Raw genomic sequence first — 16983 nt, forward strand, 5'->3', positions numbered from 1 at the left:
AAGGTTCACGAGGGTTGCAATGTGGGCTTGTTGGTAATGCATCTCCGAGGTGCGTGTAGGGTAGCGCGATTACACGACGGGACAGAAAGAGGCACGCAGGTTCGCGCTACCGCGCACACCCTTTAAAGAAAGGGGCCAAGAGGCACAGAGTACCTATAGTGTTTTCGGCTCCACAGAAGCCCGCTGGCTTGTGCCCACGCATCTCAGGGCCGCAGACGCTGACCTTATGTAGAAAAAGCATGCGAGGTCGTATGTGGCTTGCACGGTCGGCGTAGTGTACGAAATTCCATTTCCTCGCGGCAGGGTATGTATCGGTCAGACAGGCCGTTGCGTTAACGATACGGCAAGAGAACGCGAGCTGTCGGTCAAGAATAAGGTTAGTGCACATTTACCTATGCACTGCGATTTCTACACGTGTGGGCCAGAACTTTCCAATACTCGCATACTTCGTGGTATCAGATTCCTTTGCACGGGAATTAATGGAGGTTTACTTTATCAATATGAGACATGACGTCTGGGTCGTAAATATGTCAACGACTTTACTCAGCACAAAACACCAGTTTTTGGACTGCGTGATTGGATAAATATGTAAATTTGTTTCTGATTACAGTGCGCAAAGGTACGTGCGCACCTTGCCACCATCTTCTATAAATGTGATGCCATCTGCTTCCAATAAACTTGGTTGCAAGTCACGCTCATTCCTGTCCTGAAGTTTTTTTCCGCCCTCATTTGCGTCTTAACATTGCGTAATAAGATTAACTAGCCCAGGCACATCAACAAGTATTGATACGTTATAGTATAGTGTTTTCATAATTCTACTACAGCGCAGCAAATATGTTACGACTAAGTGCCGTAAAGACGCATGTTAATAAAGAGGCGTACCATCTCAACGTTGCATACTGAAAGTTCTTCACATTCGGGCGACCTTCCGAAATATGTTTTTTTTAATGCTGCCCCCTGGGTTTCTCTGGTACACTGCGTTGAAGTTTAACAGATAGCCGAGTGGGCAATCTCCAAAATTATTGGACGTGTGCATGCAGCGTTCATTTTAGGGCGCAGTGCATAGCCTTGTTCAAACGCAGGTACCTTAAACGTCTTCTCACCAGGCCACATAGCAAATTTCGGTTACACGTCGGAAGTTGTTACGTTCCCTCTAGGGAGCATACTGCCGCAAGAATTTTTCAAATTGGTTCATTAATGGCCGAGATAGAAAAAAAGTGCGGCTGAGACAATTAAGGCTGCTTACGGGCGGCCGCCATTGGAATCTGAACCTGGCAACGTTTAACGTTAGAACGTTATCTAGTGAGGCGAGTCTAGCAGTGTTATTGGAGGAATTAGAGGGTAGTAAATGGGATATAATAGGGATCAGTCAGGTTAGGAGGGCAAAAGAAGCATATACAGTGCTAAAAAGCGGGCACGTACTGTGTTACCGGGGCTTAGCGGAGAGACGAGAACTAGGAGTCGGATTCCTGATTAATAAGTAAATAGCTGGTAACATACAGGAATTCTATAGCATTAACGAGAGGGTGGCAGGTCTTGTTGTGAAACTTAATAAGAGGTACAAATTGAAGGTGGTACAAGTCTATGCCCCTACATGCAGTCATGATGACCAGGAAGTCGAAAGCTTTTATGAAGACGTGGAATCGGCGATGGGTAAAGTCAAAACAAAATACACTATACTGATGGGCGACTTCAATGCCAGGGTAGGCAAGAAGCAGGCTGGAGACAAGTCAGTGGGGGAATATTGCATAGGCTCTAGGAATAGCAGAGGAGAATTATTAGTAGAGTTTGCAGAACAGAATAATATGCGGATAATGAACACCTTTTTCCGCAAGCGGGTTAGTCGAAAGTGGACGTGGAGGAGCCCGAATGGTGAGACTAGAAATGAAATCGACTTCATACTCTGCGCGAACCCTGGCATCATACAAGATGTAGACGTGCTCGGCAAGGTACGCTGCAGTGACCATAGGATGGTAAGAACTCGAATTAGCCTAGACTTGAGGAGGGAACGGAAGAAACTGGTACACAAGAAGCCAATCAATGAGTTAGCGGTAAGAGGGAAACTAGAGGAATTCCGGATCAAGCTACAGAACAGGTATTCGGCTTTAACTCAGTGTTCAAGCAATGAACGACTATCTCATGGGCATCATTAAGGAGTGCGCAATAGAAGTCGGTGGTAACGCCGTTAGACAGGAAACCAGTAAGCTATCGCAGGAGACGAAAAATCTGATCAAGAAACGCCAATGTATGAAAGCCTCTAACCCTACAGCTAGAATAGAACTGGCAGAACTTTCTAAGTTAATCAACAAGCGTAAGACAGCGGACATCAGGAACTACAATATGGATAGAATTGAACAGGCTCTCAGGAACGGAGGAAGCCTAAAAACAGTGAAGAAGAAACTAGGAATAGGCAAGAATCAGATGTGTGCGTTAAGAGACAAAGCCGGCAATATCGTTACTAATATGGATGAGATAGTTCAAGTGGCTGAGGAGTTCTATAGAGATTTATATAGTACCAGTGGCACCCACGACGATAGTGGAAGAGAGAATAGCCTAGAGGAATTCGAAATCCCACAGGTAACGCCAGAAGAAGTAAAGAAAGCCTTAGGAGCTATGCAAAGGGGGAAGGCAGCTGGGGAGGATCAGGTAACAGCAGATTTGTTGAAGGATGCTGGTCAGATTGTTCTAGAGAAACTGGCCACCCTGTATACGCAATGCCTCATAGCCTCGAGTGTACCGGAATCTTGGAAGAACGCTAACATAATCCTAATCCATAAGAAAGGGGACGCCAAAGACTTGAAAAATTATAGACCGATCAGCTTACTGTCCGTTGCCTACAAAGTATTTACTAAGGTAATCGCAAATAGAATCAGCAACACCTTAGACTTCTGTCAACCAAAGGACAAGGCAGGATTCCGTAAAGGCTACTCAACAATAGACCATATTCACACTATCAATCAAGTGATAGAGAAATGTGCAGAATATAACCAACCCTTATATATAGCTTTCATTGATCACTAGAAAGCGTTTGATTCAGTCGAAACCTCAGCAGTCATGGAGGCATTACGGAATCAGGGTGTAGATGAGCCATATGTAAAGATACTGGAAGATATCTATAGCGGCTCCACAGCCACCGTAGTCCTCCACAAAGAAAGCAACAAAATCCCTATAAAGAAAGGCGTCAGACAGGGAGATACGATATCTCCAATGCTATTCACAGCATGTTTACAGGAGGTATTCAGAGGCCTGGCGTAGGAAGAATTGGGGATAAAAGTTGATGGAGAATACCTTAGCAACTTGCGATTCGCTGATGATATTGCCTTGCTTAGTAACTCAGGAGACCAATTTCAATGCATGCTCACTGACCTGGAGAGGCAAAGCAGAAGGGTGGGTCTGAAAATTAATCTGCAGAAAACTAAAGTATTGTTTAACAGTCTCGGAAGAGAACAGCAGTTTACGATAGGTAGCGAAGCACTGGAAGTGGTAAGGGAATACATCTACTTAGGGCAGGTAGTGACCACGGATCCGGATCATGAGACTGAAATAACCAGAAGAATAAGAATGGGCTGGGGTGCGTTTGGCAGGCATTCTCAAATCATGAACAGCAGGTTGCCACTATCCCTCAAAAGGAAAGTATATAACAGCTGTGTGTTACCAGTACTCACATATGGGGCAGAAACCTGGAGGCTTACGAAAAGGGTTCTGCTGAAATTGAGGACGACGCAACGAGCTATGGAAAGAAGAATGATGGGTGTAACGTTAAGGGATAAGAAAAGAGCAGATTGGGTGAGGCAACAAACGCGGGTAAACGACATCTTAGTTGAAATCAAGAAAAAGAAATGGGCATGGGCCGGACATGTAATGAGGAGGGAAGATAACCGATGGTCACTAAGGGTTACGGACTGGATTCCAAGGGAAGGGATGCGTAGCAGGGGGCGGCAGAAAGTTAGGTGGGCGGATGACATTAAGACGTTTGCAGGGACAACATGGCCACAATTAGTACATGACCGGGGTGGTTGGAGAAGTATGGGAGAGGCCTTTGCCCTGCAGTGGGCGTAACTAGGATGATGATGATGATGATGATGTTGATGATGACTACGACGACGACGACGGGCGGAATGCGAAAGCATTATAGTCGCTTTGTTGAATTTTTTTTCATTCCTTGTCCGCGCAAGCTTTCGCCTACGTTTACTCTGCGCCTCAGTAGGGCCAAATGAAAACGCACCATGCGTATCAACGCGCTCGCTTGCCCGCGAGTTCATTACTCGAAGGACCACACAGCGGCATTCAGTTGAACATCAAGGTTTTTTAAGGCGAAAGTCATTGATCTCGATGTTTCAAGGTCGCGTTGTGAGTTACAGAAAATATCACGTGACGGAAGGAAGGCCAGAAGCGAACCAAAGCAAGTCCAGCCGTGTATAAGGTATGATTAATGATTAGTAAATTAATTAATGATTGATTAGTGATTGGATTAAGGTGGATTATGGTAGATTGGGGTGGATAAAGGTCGATTAAGGTGTATTAAGGGTGCTAAGGGTTATTAAGGTCGATTAAAGTAGACTGCAGTGGATTGCGGTGAATGGAGGGAATATTAAGGTAGGTTAGCATGGATTAGGGTGCATTGTGGTGGAATAATGAGGTTTAAGGTAAATTACAGTAGAACTTGCAAGGCTTTCGCCTTCGCGTCTCTTGAGCGATAGCTAAGGACACCTGGGAAATGTTATTTTATACACTCATGACGTGGCGCTATACCTCCTACCCATTGGCTGCGCCGTCACGTGCCCAACGACGCGCGCACTAGGTCACATGTTCAGTCAGCCAGATGGCTGCGACGTGACGCGCGCAATTACGTACACACATTAGTCAACGAGAACCGTGGAGCCCCCAAAACGCAAGTGTTATTCACCTCCCCCAAGTCCTCTCCCCTATACATAAACTGCAAAGACACAACATCGACCTTCGCATGTATATATCTCGACAAGCACTTGCTCAGTGCATGTCACTCCCTCATGTAGGGGTTGATGCCGTTTCAGGCGCCATCGAACGTCTCAAACGAAATGCGTGATAAAAGGAGAAAAGCCTGTAACAATTTACAGGTAGTGCGCGACCTATCTCTCACCGACTAACACTTACTCAAGCGCCTTGCACTCGCCGTCCTCGTGTGCGTGCTGGTGCGCCTCGTGCGGAGACGTGCGCCGTCTGGTTCTGGACGACAAACAGAAGGGCGCCCTCGACAACGTCCATGCCGAGCACGGCCGTGCGCTGGTGCGGCCTACTTTATGCACCCTCTGCATGCGCCTGCTTGTGCTGTTTCATACGAACACATTTGCATGACATGCACGGCTGTCCACCATGCACGTCCAAGTAAATCTCTCGAAAGACTATCATGTCTGTGTATGCCGTGATAGAAACAATGTCGTGCTGTCTAGGGCTCACGCAGTTAGTTAAACTAATTTAATTCTGGGGCTTACGTGCCAGAACTACGATGAGCCGTCATAGTCTCGGCGCGGATTTCCGTTAGGAGAGAGGTTCTTAGGCCTGTTCCTCACAGTAAACTGGCTGCCGGAAAGGGAGAAAAGGGGCCGTATTTCACTCTACATTCGTCTCGCTCGTCGTTATTGGCTCGTCGTTGGCTGCCGCGCCGCCGTTACCTCTTAAAGCTGCCACTCGACGCAACGCCTTATAATGAAATAAGATTGAAAAAAGAAACACGCTACAAATTAAGACTCATGTTTTTGTTTTTAATGTATATACTGCAACGAAGCAACACAACTAGAGCCAAGCTAGGGGTAATTGCCTAATATTATAGTGAGACTTACAATAAAAAAGATCACTTGTGGGTTTGTTATAATATATGAATCAATGTGGTATTTGTCGAACCTTAGCCACAACAATGCGGCAGGACGTCCGGTGACTTCTAGCGCTACAACCGCCGTCACCTGTTCGGCTCACAGCAGTGCCACGGCCTGCACAGTATTCTTTTTTTCTTTAGGGGGGAGGGTACCTTGTCGTAATTGGACCGATGACGGTTGTGCGAACAGGAAAACGCCGAAAGGGCTTATCAGTTGAAAGTGTCACCCGTTTGCCACATACGGCTTCTATTTGCCCGCAGTGGTTTGGCAACTTGGTCACAATGAACTGGTGGAGCGATCTGTGGCTAAACGAGGGCTTTGCCACCTACATGCAGTACACCGGAGCCGACTACATCCAGCAGCAATGGCGAATGGTGGGTGCGCGCTGTTGCGCGCAGCCGCGGAGTTCGACCTCCGACGGTGTTGGCGCGGCACCAGTCTACGTTGCCTCTACAATTTCGGATGGCATTAGTTAAATCGAGCCACCATCATTAGAATCGTGGAAGAGAAGCCTAACCATGTCTGTATATGCTGTCGAAAGGACGAAAGCGCTTGTTATCGACTTAGTTATTAACTATAAGAAAATTGACCATGCTCAGTATTACGAATGGCACGAAGCAACAAAATTTGCCAAATTAATGTAAAGCATCTGCGCTACCAAATACGAATACATTTTGAAACGTTATTTACGCAAGTCTACCGTGGAATAAGTGCGAAATAATACACACCATCATGGCGTAACGCAAAAATATAAAATTCTTGCAATTTCGTGTTTGCGTCCATTTCCAAAATTTAAAGCTCCCCTTACTTGTAGGAAATCAGCACCAGATTTTGATATGCTAAAAATTAAATTCAATCAATTATGCAGGAAGTACGAAAATTTTGGAGGTTATTTATTCTAACAATTGTAGATCAGGGAGCAAACGGGGAGAGCAGATATTCTAGTCGACATTAAGAGAAAAAAAAAGAATGGAGCTGGGCAATCCATGTAACGCGTAAGGCAAATAACTAGTGGACCATTAGAGTTACAGAATGGCTGCCATTGGAAGGGAAGTGGAGCTGAGGACAGCAGAAAATAAGCGGGGTAAAGAAACTAGGAAATTTTCAGGTGCAAGTTGCAATCAGTTAGCACAAGATACGGTTATTGGAGATCGCTGGTAGAGACCTTCGCCTTGTAGTGGACATAAAGAAAATAGGCTGATTATGGTTCCAACAATTTATTTATAAGGTAACTTAGCCCAACACCCGTATGGTTTCATAATATTATATTGTGTGTATTAGAGTGCCGCCAGGCTTGCCATAAAGGTTGTTAGTTGCATGCTCGTTCCTGATAATATTGAAAACCGCGGGCCAAGTACGTTGCAAAACATCCGTGCTGTGCAAAAATCGCAAGAACGTGCTTTGCATGCTTTATTTTTACAGATGGACCTGTTTGTCGTTAACGAGATGCAACCTATATTGAGAGCCGAATCCACGGTGACGGCACATCCAGTGTCAGTGACATCAAATTCAACGCATCACTTGGATGCACTGTTTGACAGAATTGTCTATAGCAAGGTGAGTTCTGAGGGTTTCCAGTCACTCCCATTGCCCTTGGGGTTAGTTGATTGGGCAAGGTCTTCACGGTTGTCGCTGTACGATGAATACTTTTGTAAATACTCTTTGTGTTTTGATCTTTGTGTCCCTTCTGATTTATCTTCGGTTAATTTCCAGGCATCAAGTGTTATTCGGATGATGGTGCATTTCCTGACACCGGAGGTATTCATCCAAGGTCTCAAGGTCAGTTATATCGTTGCAACTCAGGCAGAACGTTGACGGAAATGCAGCATTGTTAGCAGACAGGAATGGGTATTCTTGTTCTGATCTCGTTCGATAAGTGGCTAACCATTTTTTTTTTTGGAATAAGCATAGTGGCCACAGAAAACAAAAGGTTGTTTGGTGGCTTAATCATGAGTTCAACGCCAGCATGAGCTCAGAAGAGCTACTTATGCTGGCGAAGTGCTAATAGATGCCAGATGTCAAACAAACCTTCTGATTATGCGTGAAAGCCTCGAAGCCATAAAGGATGTGTCGGTAGGTTCAGTTTCAGTGACGAGGACGGTGGTGTTTTAGCCGAAGGAAAACAAACCCTCTGGCCAAAGGTAAGGCGGTGACTGCAGCTTAGTTAAATTCCGTAGTGACGAACAGTACTTTGACGACAGTGAATATTATGTTAATTACAAAATAAAGTAGAGGACACCGCGTACAGTACGCGTCGTTGGGGCAGCGTACCGGTTATTTCTATATGTATATGATGAGCAGTGTGTACTTATGAGCAATATGAAGAAGAGCGCCGGTTCAATAATAACAGTTGACTTTGGAATTCTAAACAAACAGGTGAATACGTACGAAATACCTTCCAAGCTGCATATTCTTTGAAACACGTGTATTCGACAATGAAGTTAAGCCACTTGAATGGAAATTTTGTTTTCCTCTTTCATATTTTGAGGCAAACTAGTCAAGGCACTCTAAAGAACAGCCTTCTTTTTCAATATTTTGATCTATACATCAGCAGAACGAAAAATAATTTCTGATTTGATTTGATTTGAATTCGTTTGATATTGCACATAGAGGATCCTTGAAGTTCAATAAAGTGCGTTTCATGGTAATAGTTTTCTTTTTTTCCCTTTCAGTCCTATCTCAAGAAATACAGGTTCAAGAACGTCAAGCAAGAAGACCTGTTTCATGAACTCAGCGCAGTAAGTTGAGAACGTGATTACTTTTTCTTTCTACAATTTCTGATCCTTCTTGCAACGACTGCACGCTAGGACTGAGGATTCAAATGAGTTTTCAGCAGCACCCAAGTATGACGCAGCATGCACAGGGGATATTTGTTTCCTTTCTCAATAGAACCCAGTTTATTACAGTTTATTAGCAGCATTTCAATCGGTCAGATAATTGTGTTCAAGAAAATGTCTACCTTTTGAGCAGAACTTGTAGTTGCTGCATGCAGTAGATTTGCGTATGGTCATTAGTTGAGCTCTGTCAATTGCGCTGGGCCAAACTTGTCCCTCAACGATTGAGTGCACTTAATGACCAAAAGCTTCACCCGGGCCGCTGACAACCAAGACCCACCCATTCCCACCTTAGCACAAAAGCCGATGACGGCACAGTGCAGTACTTCGTTGCAGGAATACCGACCGGAATCATCACGACATAATACGCATTCCATGCATCAGCATGGAATGCATATTATGACGGCGAACGCTGCACTGCACGCAGTGGTAGGCTTAACACTGCACGCAGTGGTAGGCTATATATGTCACTGGTGAAATATTGCTACCAATACGGTAAATAAAATGCAAAACAAAACTTTTGGGGATGACACGAGCATTGTTTTTTAGATGTTCGAACGTACGTCTTCGTCATTAGGCTTTTTATAACCGCTTACTTCGTGAAGTTGTAATGATGACACGGCATTTCGAGCCGTAGTTTGATTCAGTATTTGCTCTATTTTGCTGATGTGTATGTCCTCTTAGGTGTTTGACGTAATAGTTCTGCGGAAACCCGCAAGGTGTAGATAAGTACTTTATAAAGGGAAATGAACATCCACCTAATTGTAGCAATTGCTACAAAGGAAACCATTGAGGGTTCCTCTAAAGAAAAGCCTCGCAGTTGAAGAAAAATTCATCTTGGCCGGGGCTGGAACCCGAGACCCACGCCTATCCAGGGCAACCGCTCTACCATCTACCAGGCGGCTAGCAGATGGCAGGGCGAAGTCGAACTTGTCAACAATTCGAAGCAAACGCAAGAGTTTGACGTAATAGTCCTGCGGAAACCCACAAGGTGGAGAAAAGCCATTAGTAAAGGGAAAATAAAGGAAAATTCTTTTCTAGCGATTGCTACGATTGGGTGGATGTCTCATTTTTCCTCTGCTAGTCCTCTTAAGTGTTGACTAACAAATGGTACGCAAACCGCAGGCTCAAGGTAGTGAGCCCAAGGTGAACGTAAAGCGAGTTATGAGATCTTGGCTGAAGACACCCGGCTACCCTCTTCTGACGGCTACCAGGAACTACACCACGGGCGCAGTGTCTGTCAAGCAGCAAGCCTACGCACCGGCGGGGAACACTCAGAAGGACACGTAAGATCTGCGTCTCCGGCATACACCATTATAGGCCTCGTGAACAGGCGCTACCGTCTTGAAAAGTGGTTTATTAATACCAGATTCTGAAAATGTAAGTGAACTTCCACTGTTAGCTAAAATTTAATTGAACTTCCTCTTTAGTTCAATTCAACTCAATTTATTTCATACGCCAATAATTTGAGAGTGCAAGAGAAATAAGCCACATTACTGGCCGTTTGATTTAAGCTCAACACCACCCACCAACCCGCCCGAATGAAGATTTTAGGGCAGATTTACACCTTATACATAGTTTACAGATATCGTAAACAAAACAGGCAGAATAAACGAAACCAAGACAGCAAGACAGCACCAAACAATATAAATGAATACATGTAGAATGCACGTATGCGCAAGAAAGAAGTGCGCAACATATATCTAACGAACAATCAAATAAATCCATGCACGGCTATAAAGCTCTGACACCTTGCTACTTCACCCCCAAAACAAAGAAACAAAAACTCATCAAGGTGGAAAAATGTGAACACGGGAAAATGTAACCCTTATTCAATTATAAGCAATACAAATAGTGCAAATACGACGTACATCATAATAAATATAAAGAAATAAACTTTTTACGAGTCGAGTAGCCTTTCATATTGCATTAGTTGTTACGAAAAAAATATTCACGCTTAATGTAGCAAGGACTTCAAGATAACCTGACAATCTTTAAATCACAAGGATTGCAAACATAACCAAGATACAAAGGGCACATGAACGTTTCTTACTGATCAATAGTCTGTGTTTACAGATATCTAAAGTTTTTGGGTGTCAGAACGTATACCGGTTACTCCTTCCTGTATTTCATTTGATTTCCTTGTTCATTTTATTTATTTGTCATTCATACATAAACTTGTAGAAAAATCTGTTGGGCCTGCATCGAAAGGGTAGTGGAAGCCCATGTTCAATACACATACGTATATTAGCAGCTATACTAAACAAGTACAAACCTAGTGTTTCTCAATTACTTACAGAAAAACAACCTGGAACATTCCCATCACGTACACGAGCATGTCAGAGAAAAACTTTGACAGGAATGGCAAGATAGAATGGCTCAACAAGCGAGAAGGTGAGTGCAGCACTTGCATTACATAGAGAGAGAGAACGTGGGAGCAAATAACCAGGCGCGAGCACACCTGATCTGACTACATCTTCCATTACTCGTTATTAGTCGTTATTAGTCATTAGTCGACTTCGTTGATCTACTGTATAGAGGTTCAAGAGATGTTTACTGCAGTATTCGAGGTAGAGCACAAAAGAATGAAGACACTAGAAACAGGTATAGATGGTTTTTGTGGTGCGCTGTGGATTCAAACAATTCTTAAATACCACCTTTTGTAATCGCTGCCACTGTCACATTGGGAAGATAATGTCACATTATTGCAATAGTAATCGTATAAACCACATTGCTAAGTAGTATGAACCTCGTTTCATATAATGACGCAACTATAATTGAAGTAACTGTGTTGTTAGAAGTTCACGCCTGCTTTGGTGCTCCCTATAATATTTTAAAGACTAAAAGAGAGGCGTACGCGCGCGAGTAAGAAAGCTTGACGCAGCAAAGGGGGGTGAAGTTTATGACAAGTGTGGTAGGACGAAGTACCGCATCCTATGTCAGCCGATGACAACGTCAATTGTAAGCTCCAAATGCAGGCATGATCATAGTTAATTTATTTACGGGTGTGCAGTGATACGAGTGCACTGCATACCGGTGTGATAATGGGATGTGATAGACGGAAGTTACAAGTGTGATAGTCGGAACTTGGAATCCCCCCCCCTCCTTTTTTTATTTGACGATGATGTGTCTGAATTTGACATCCTCCAGTGCACTACATCTGCAGGCTTGGAGTGACGCACGACGCCGGCAAAAGATGCTTAGAGCGAGTGGGACTATACTAATCCACGTAAAACCAAGTTAGGAAGGCCAACTAAGCTTGAACAAGGACACTCCCTCACCAGAACAGGAATTGGCCTCCCTGGTGTAGTATAGGCCACTACCTTCCTAATGATTCCTACAACTAAGCCATGGCCCTCAGTTCCCAGCAACGGCGGAGCACCTGATCAAGGCGTCGGTCAGACCAGTAACGCTGCAGAGGATGCTTAGAATCTCTGGGTCCGGACAGGCCGCCAATGGAAACTGGCCCTGTCAACCTTTAATTGACGAACTCCGTCGAGTGAGGCTAGCTTAGCAGGACTCTTTGAGGAACGATTAGAAATTGTTTGGGACATTATCGGCCTTAGTGAGATTAGAAGAACTGGTGAGGCTTATACATTGCTGAATAACGGCCATGTCCTCTGCTATAGAGGTCTCCTAGATAAGAAGCAATACGGGGTAGGATTCCTAATTGATAAGGACATAGCGGGCAACATTGACGAATGCTACAGCATTAATCAGAGGGCAGCAGTAGTCGTAATCAAACTTAACAAGAGGTATAAATTAAAGGAAGTACAAGCCTACACTCCAACATCCAGTCACGATGATGAAGAAGTAGATCAGTTTTATAAGATGTTCAATTAGCGATGAGAAAAGTGTAAACTCGCTATACTGTAGTAATGGGTGACTTCAATGCAAAAGTTGGCGGAACGCAGGCGAGTGAACACGCAATTGGCGACTACGGCGTCGATTCTAGGAACGCCAGAGGAGAGATGCTCGTAGAATTCGCAGAAAGGAATAAGCTGAGAATAATGAACACCTTTTTTCAGGAAGCGTAGCATCAGAAAGTGGACCTGGAAAAGCCCTAATGGGGAAACAAGAAATGAAATTGATTTCATACTTTCTGCCGATCCCAGCATAGTGCAGGATCTAGAAGTGATAGGTAGGGTAAAGTGCAGTGACCATAGGTTAGTGACGGCTAGGATTCCCCTCAATTTGAAGACAGAAAGATTAAAATTGGTCAAGAAGAAACAAGTAGACTTAGAGGCAGCAACGTTAAAGCAGACAAATTTAGGCTGGTACTTGCAAACAAATATGCAGCCTTAGAGCAGAGAGACGATGACGACATAGAGGTAATGAATGAAACTGTAACGAGGCTGACTTCAGAGGGAGCAATTGGAGTGAAAGGCAAGGCACCAAGTCAACCAGTAGGCAAGCTTTTCCAAGTAACAAATGACCTAATAAAGAAACGACAAAGAATGAAAGTGTCCAATTAAAGAAAGATAGAATTCGCGGAAATGTCGAAACTGATCTACAAGCCGAAAATAAGTGATATTCGAAATTATAACGCGAGAGACTGAAGAAGCCGTAAAAAATGGTCGAAGCCTGAAATCAGTGAGACGGAAACTTAGCATAGGACAAATCAAGACGTCTGCACTGAAAGATAAGCAGGGTAATATCTTCCGCAATCTCGAAGATACAGTAAAAGAAGCGGAAGAATTCTATAATGACCTGTACAATACCCAGAGGAGTAAGGATGCCTCCATCAGAAATAGTAATGAACAGGATACAGAAACTCATCCTATAGCTAGCGATGAGGTCAGAAGGGCCTTGCAAAACATGAAACGAGGAAGAACGGCAAGAGAAGATGAAATGACAGTCGATTTAATGAAAGATGGAGGAGACATAATGCTTGGAAAACTGGTGGCTCTCTATACGAAGTGTCTGTCGACTGCAAGGGTCCCAGAAAACTGGAAGAATGCACACATTATACTAATCCACAATAAGGAAGACGTTAAATAATTAAAAAATTATAGGCCCACTAGCTGACTGCCAGTATCACATAAAATATTCACAAGATAATCTCCAATAGAATAATGGCAACACTGAACTTTAGTCAACCAAGGGAACAGGCAGGTTTTAGGAAGGGATACTCTTCAATAGATCACACCCACGTCATCAATCAAGTAATCGAGAAATCCGCAGAGTACAATCAGCCTCTCTATATGACTTTCGTAGATTACGAAAATGCATTTGATTCAGTAGAGATACCCGCAGTCATTGAAGAATTGCCTAATCAAGGAGTGCAGACCGCTTACGTAAATATCTTGGAAAATATTGGCAGGAATTCCACAGCTACGTTAATCCTACAGAAGAAAAGTAAGAAGGTACCTATAAAGAAAGGAGTCAGACAAGGAGACACAATCTCTCCGATGCTATTCACTACGTGCTCGGAAGAAGTATTCAAGCTACTAAACTGGGAAGGCTTAGGAATAAGTATCGACGGCGAATACTTCAGCAGCCTTCAATTTGCCGAAGACATTGTTCTATTCAGCACAACTGCAGCCTAGTTACAACAAATGATTGAGGACCTTAACAGAAAGAGTGTAAGAGCGGGGTTGGAGATTAATATGCAGAAGACAAAAACAATTATGAATAACCGGGCAAGGGCACAAGAGTTCAAGATCGCCAGTCAGCCTCTAGAGTCTGTGAAGTAGTACGTTTACCTAGGTCAACTAATCACAGGGAACTTTGACCATGAAAAGGAAATTCACAGAAGAATAAATATGGGTTGGATCGCATACGGCAGTCATCGTGAGCTCCTGACTGGGAGCTTACCGTTATCATTGAAAAGGAAAGTATACAGTCAGTGCATTTTACCGGTGCTGACATATGGGGCAGAGACTTGGAGACTGACAAAGCTTGAGAACAAGTTAAGGACCGCGCAAAAAGCGATTGAACGAAGAATGCTAGGCATAACGTTAAGAGACAGAAAGAGAGCGATTTGGATCAGAGACCAACGGGTATAGACGACATTCTAATTGACATTGAGAGAAAAAAAAATGGCGCTGGGCAGGTCATGTAATGCACAGACTAGATAACCGTTGGACCATTAGGGTGACAGAATGAATACCAAGAGAAGGGAAGCGCAGGAGAGGACGGCAGAAGACTAGGTGGTGCGACGAAATAAGGAATTTGCAGGTGCTAGTTGGAATCAGTTGGCGCAGGACAGGGGTAATTGGAGATCGCAGGGAGAGGCCTTCGTCCTGCAGTGGACATAAAAGAGGCTGATGATGATCATGATGACGACGTGCAGTGAGAGAAAACGTGTTTCAAATATCTCGTACCTACGCACGCGCAGGGAAACTCAAGAGGAAAGTGGAAGGAGGCAACAAGTGGCTGATCATCAATATCCAGCGCGTAGGCTACTACAGGGTCAACTACGACGTTTTCAACTGGAGACTCTTGCAGTCCCAACTAAGGGACAGCCCCGAGGTGAGAGAGCCACGGTCTAAGCGCGGCAGGGAAGCTCCATATGTCTTCAATAGACCGGGTCTAATCGTGTCACTATTACGCCAGGCCTACAATCAGCGCCAATTTCCCCTGGCGATAAACGGCGTCAAAGTATAAATCCCAAGCAGAACAAAAATGGCGGTGACGTCACGCTCGTCCTCTTTTGATATCAGCCTTCATATATAGTCACCGACGTCTTTCTCACGATGGCCCGACGTAGCCATCTCGTCGTCTGACCCTACCTCGTCTGCCTCAGCCGTTACTTCACACCCCGCAAATCCGGATGCTTCCGAAATTTCCCGTGTTCGAGCGATCGAGCTACGACTGAAAGCGGAAATTGTCGCCAAGGCGAAGGATAACGCTGATAACACTTAACAATACCCACAACACGCATGGGCGGCTGAGTCAGCTGAGCTAGGAAGCCGTCAGACGAAATTGCTAGACTTTCAGTCTGATGGGTGAGGGAACGGAAAAGCGCTTTCGTTTCTTCCATGCAGTAAAATTTGTTTTATTTTATTGTTATATCAACAAACTGCAACAGCAAGTGCAGTTGACACATATAACTAGCGGTTGCTTCCTGGGAGTTGTTCTAAGGGAAACTTTTCCGCTCTCCCCGAGAGCTGTCTTTGCTCACCTTGCATGAAGGGTCAAGGCAGAGCGGAAATCATGTTTGACCAAACGTGCCGCATAATTGATGCGCTAATGTACAGTAGACGATGACAGTTACGGCCAGGCCGTTGAGGTACAATATTAGCAGCGTCAAAAAGAATTGCCGGCTTCCTTTAACTCTTAAGGGTCAACCAATGTGTTACCATAGTTATATGGTTTACTGCTAGCAAGAAAACAGCGACGTTTTTCCTGCACTGTTACGTCGCTATAGAGAAGCCTCAGGAAGACTTCCCGAGACGCGTGGCGAGCGATGAATTAGTCCGAAGACGTTTCTTTGCCATCTCAAGAACAAGCCGCAAAGCATGGGTACCTATAGTCTATGCTCTTGAGCTACTGGAAAACCCGTTCTTCTTAGCGCAATCAGAAACTATATAGACGGTCTCGCAATAACGATGATCAGTGCACTACATTCGGCATGACAGTCAGCGTGGCACATCTTAAAGACATAAGCCCCGCAGACCTGTCTGAAACACTATCTGGCGCCTGGCTCACCCGTTATAGTTTTGTTGTAGTTCAGCCGTTGCATCATGTGGGTGTGAGCCACAATTTTCTGACACGCGGGGTCTCGGAAGAAGCGTGAGACAAACGGCACGTGTAGCATTTCTTCATCGAAAAGAACAAGGATTAGTGCGCGAGCGAACCATCCGTGCCTTTGTTCCCCACAGAATTTTCATTTCTTGGTGCAAGGCTTTAAAAAATGTGTCTGTTGCTTATTAATGATATGTTTAGCTTTCATGTCGGTCACTGCGCATGCGTCTCCTCGTGTGAGTATGCGTTCCATTCGCTGAAGAAACAGTTTTAGTGAGCGCCGTATGTGTGTGTGTGGGGGGGGGGGGGGGGGGGAGGATTTCTTGAGCGGATGCCTGTGTGTGGGTGTGCGCGCGACTGCGAAAGTGCGAAAATCGCGCCTAACATTCTCGTTTATGGAGGCCAGACGTGCATTACCTTCGTGGCTATGGCCTTGTTTAAGCACACTAGAATGTTTAATGAAGTTTACTGTCTCAAAGCAACGCAGAGAAGTAAGAGATCCGAATATAGCAGGGAAGGGGGGCGGGGGCAAAGGAATAATTTTGACTACTCGTGGTTCGTTAGCGTTCAGGCAAAGCTCTGTGCACGAAGGCTATTGTTTGTCGTCC

At 44.6% G+C, this 16983-nt stretch overlaps 1 protein-coding gene across 1 annotated transcript in view; it reads left to right on the forward strand.

Annotated features, from left to right (window-relative positions):
* Positions 1–16983, forward strand: part of LOC142586389 (aminopeptidase N-like) — a 35558-nt gene that overhangs the window by 12533 nt on the left and 6042 nt on the right. The window contains exons 5-10 of the mRNA XM_075697637.1: positions 6113–6226; positions 7275–7631; positions 8525–8590; positions 9812–9972; positions 10986–11080; positions 15027–15160. Of these exons, the coding sequence (XP_075553752.1) occupies positions 6113–6226; positions 7275–7631; positions 8525–8590; positions 9812–9972; positions 10986–11080; positions 15027–15160 (927 nt within the window). The remainder of the gene's footprint in view (positions 1–6112; positions 6227–7274; positions 7632–8524; positions 8591–9811; positions 9973–10985; positions 11081–15026; positions 15161–16983) is intronic.

This window comes from Dermacentor variabilis, chromosome 6 (assembly GCF_050947875.1).
Source record: "Dermacentor variabilis isolate Ectoservices chromosome 6, ASM5094787v1, whole genome shotgun sequence".
Taxonomy (NCBI): Eukaryota; Metazoa; Arthropoda; class Arachnida; order Ixodida; family Ixodidae; genus Dermacentor; species Dermacentor variabilis.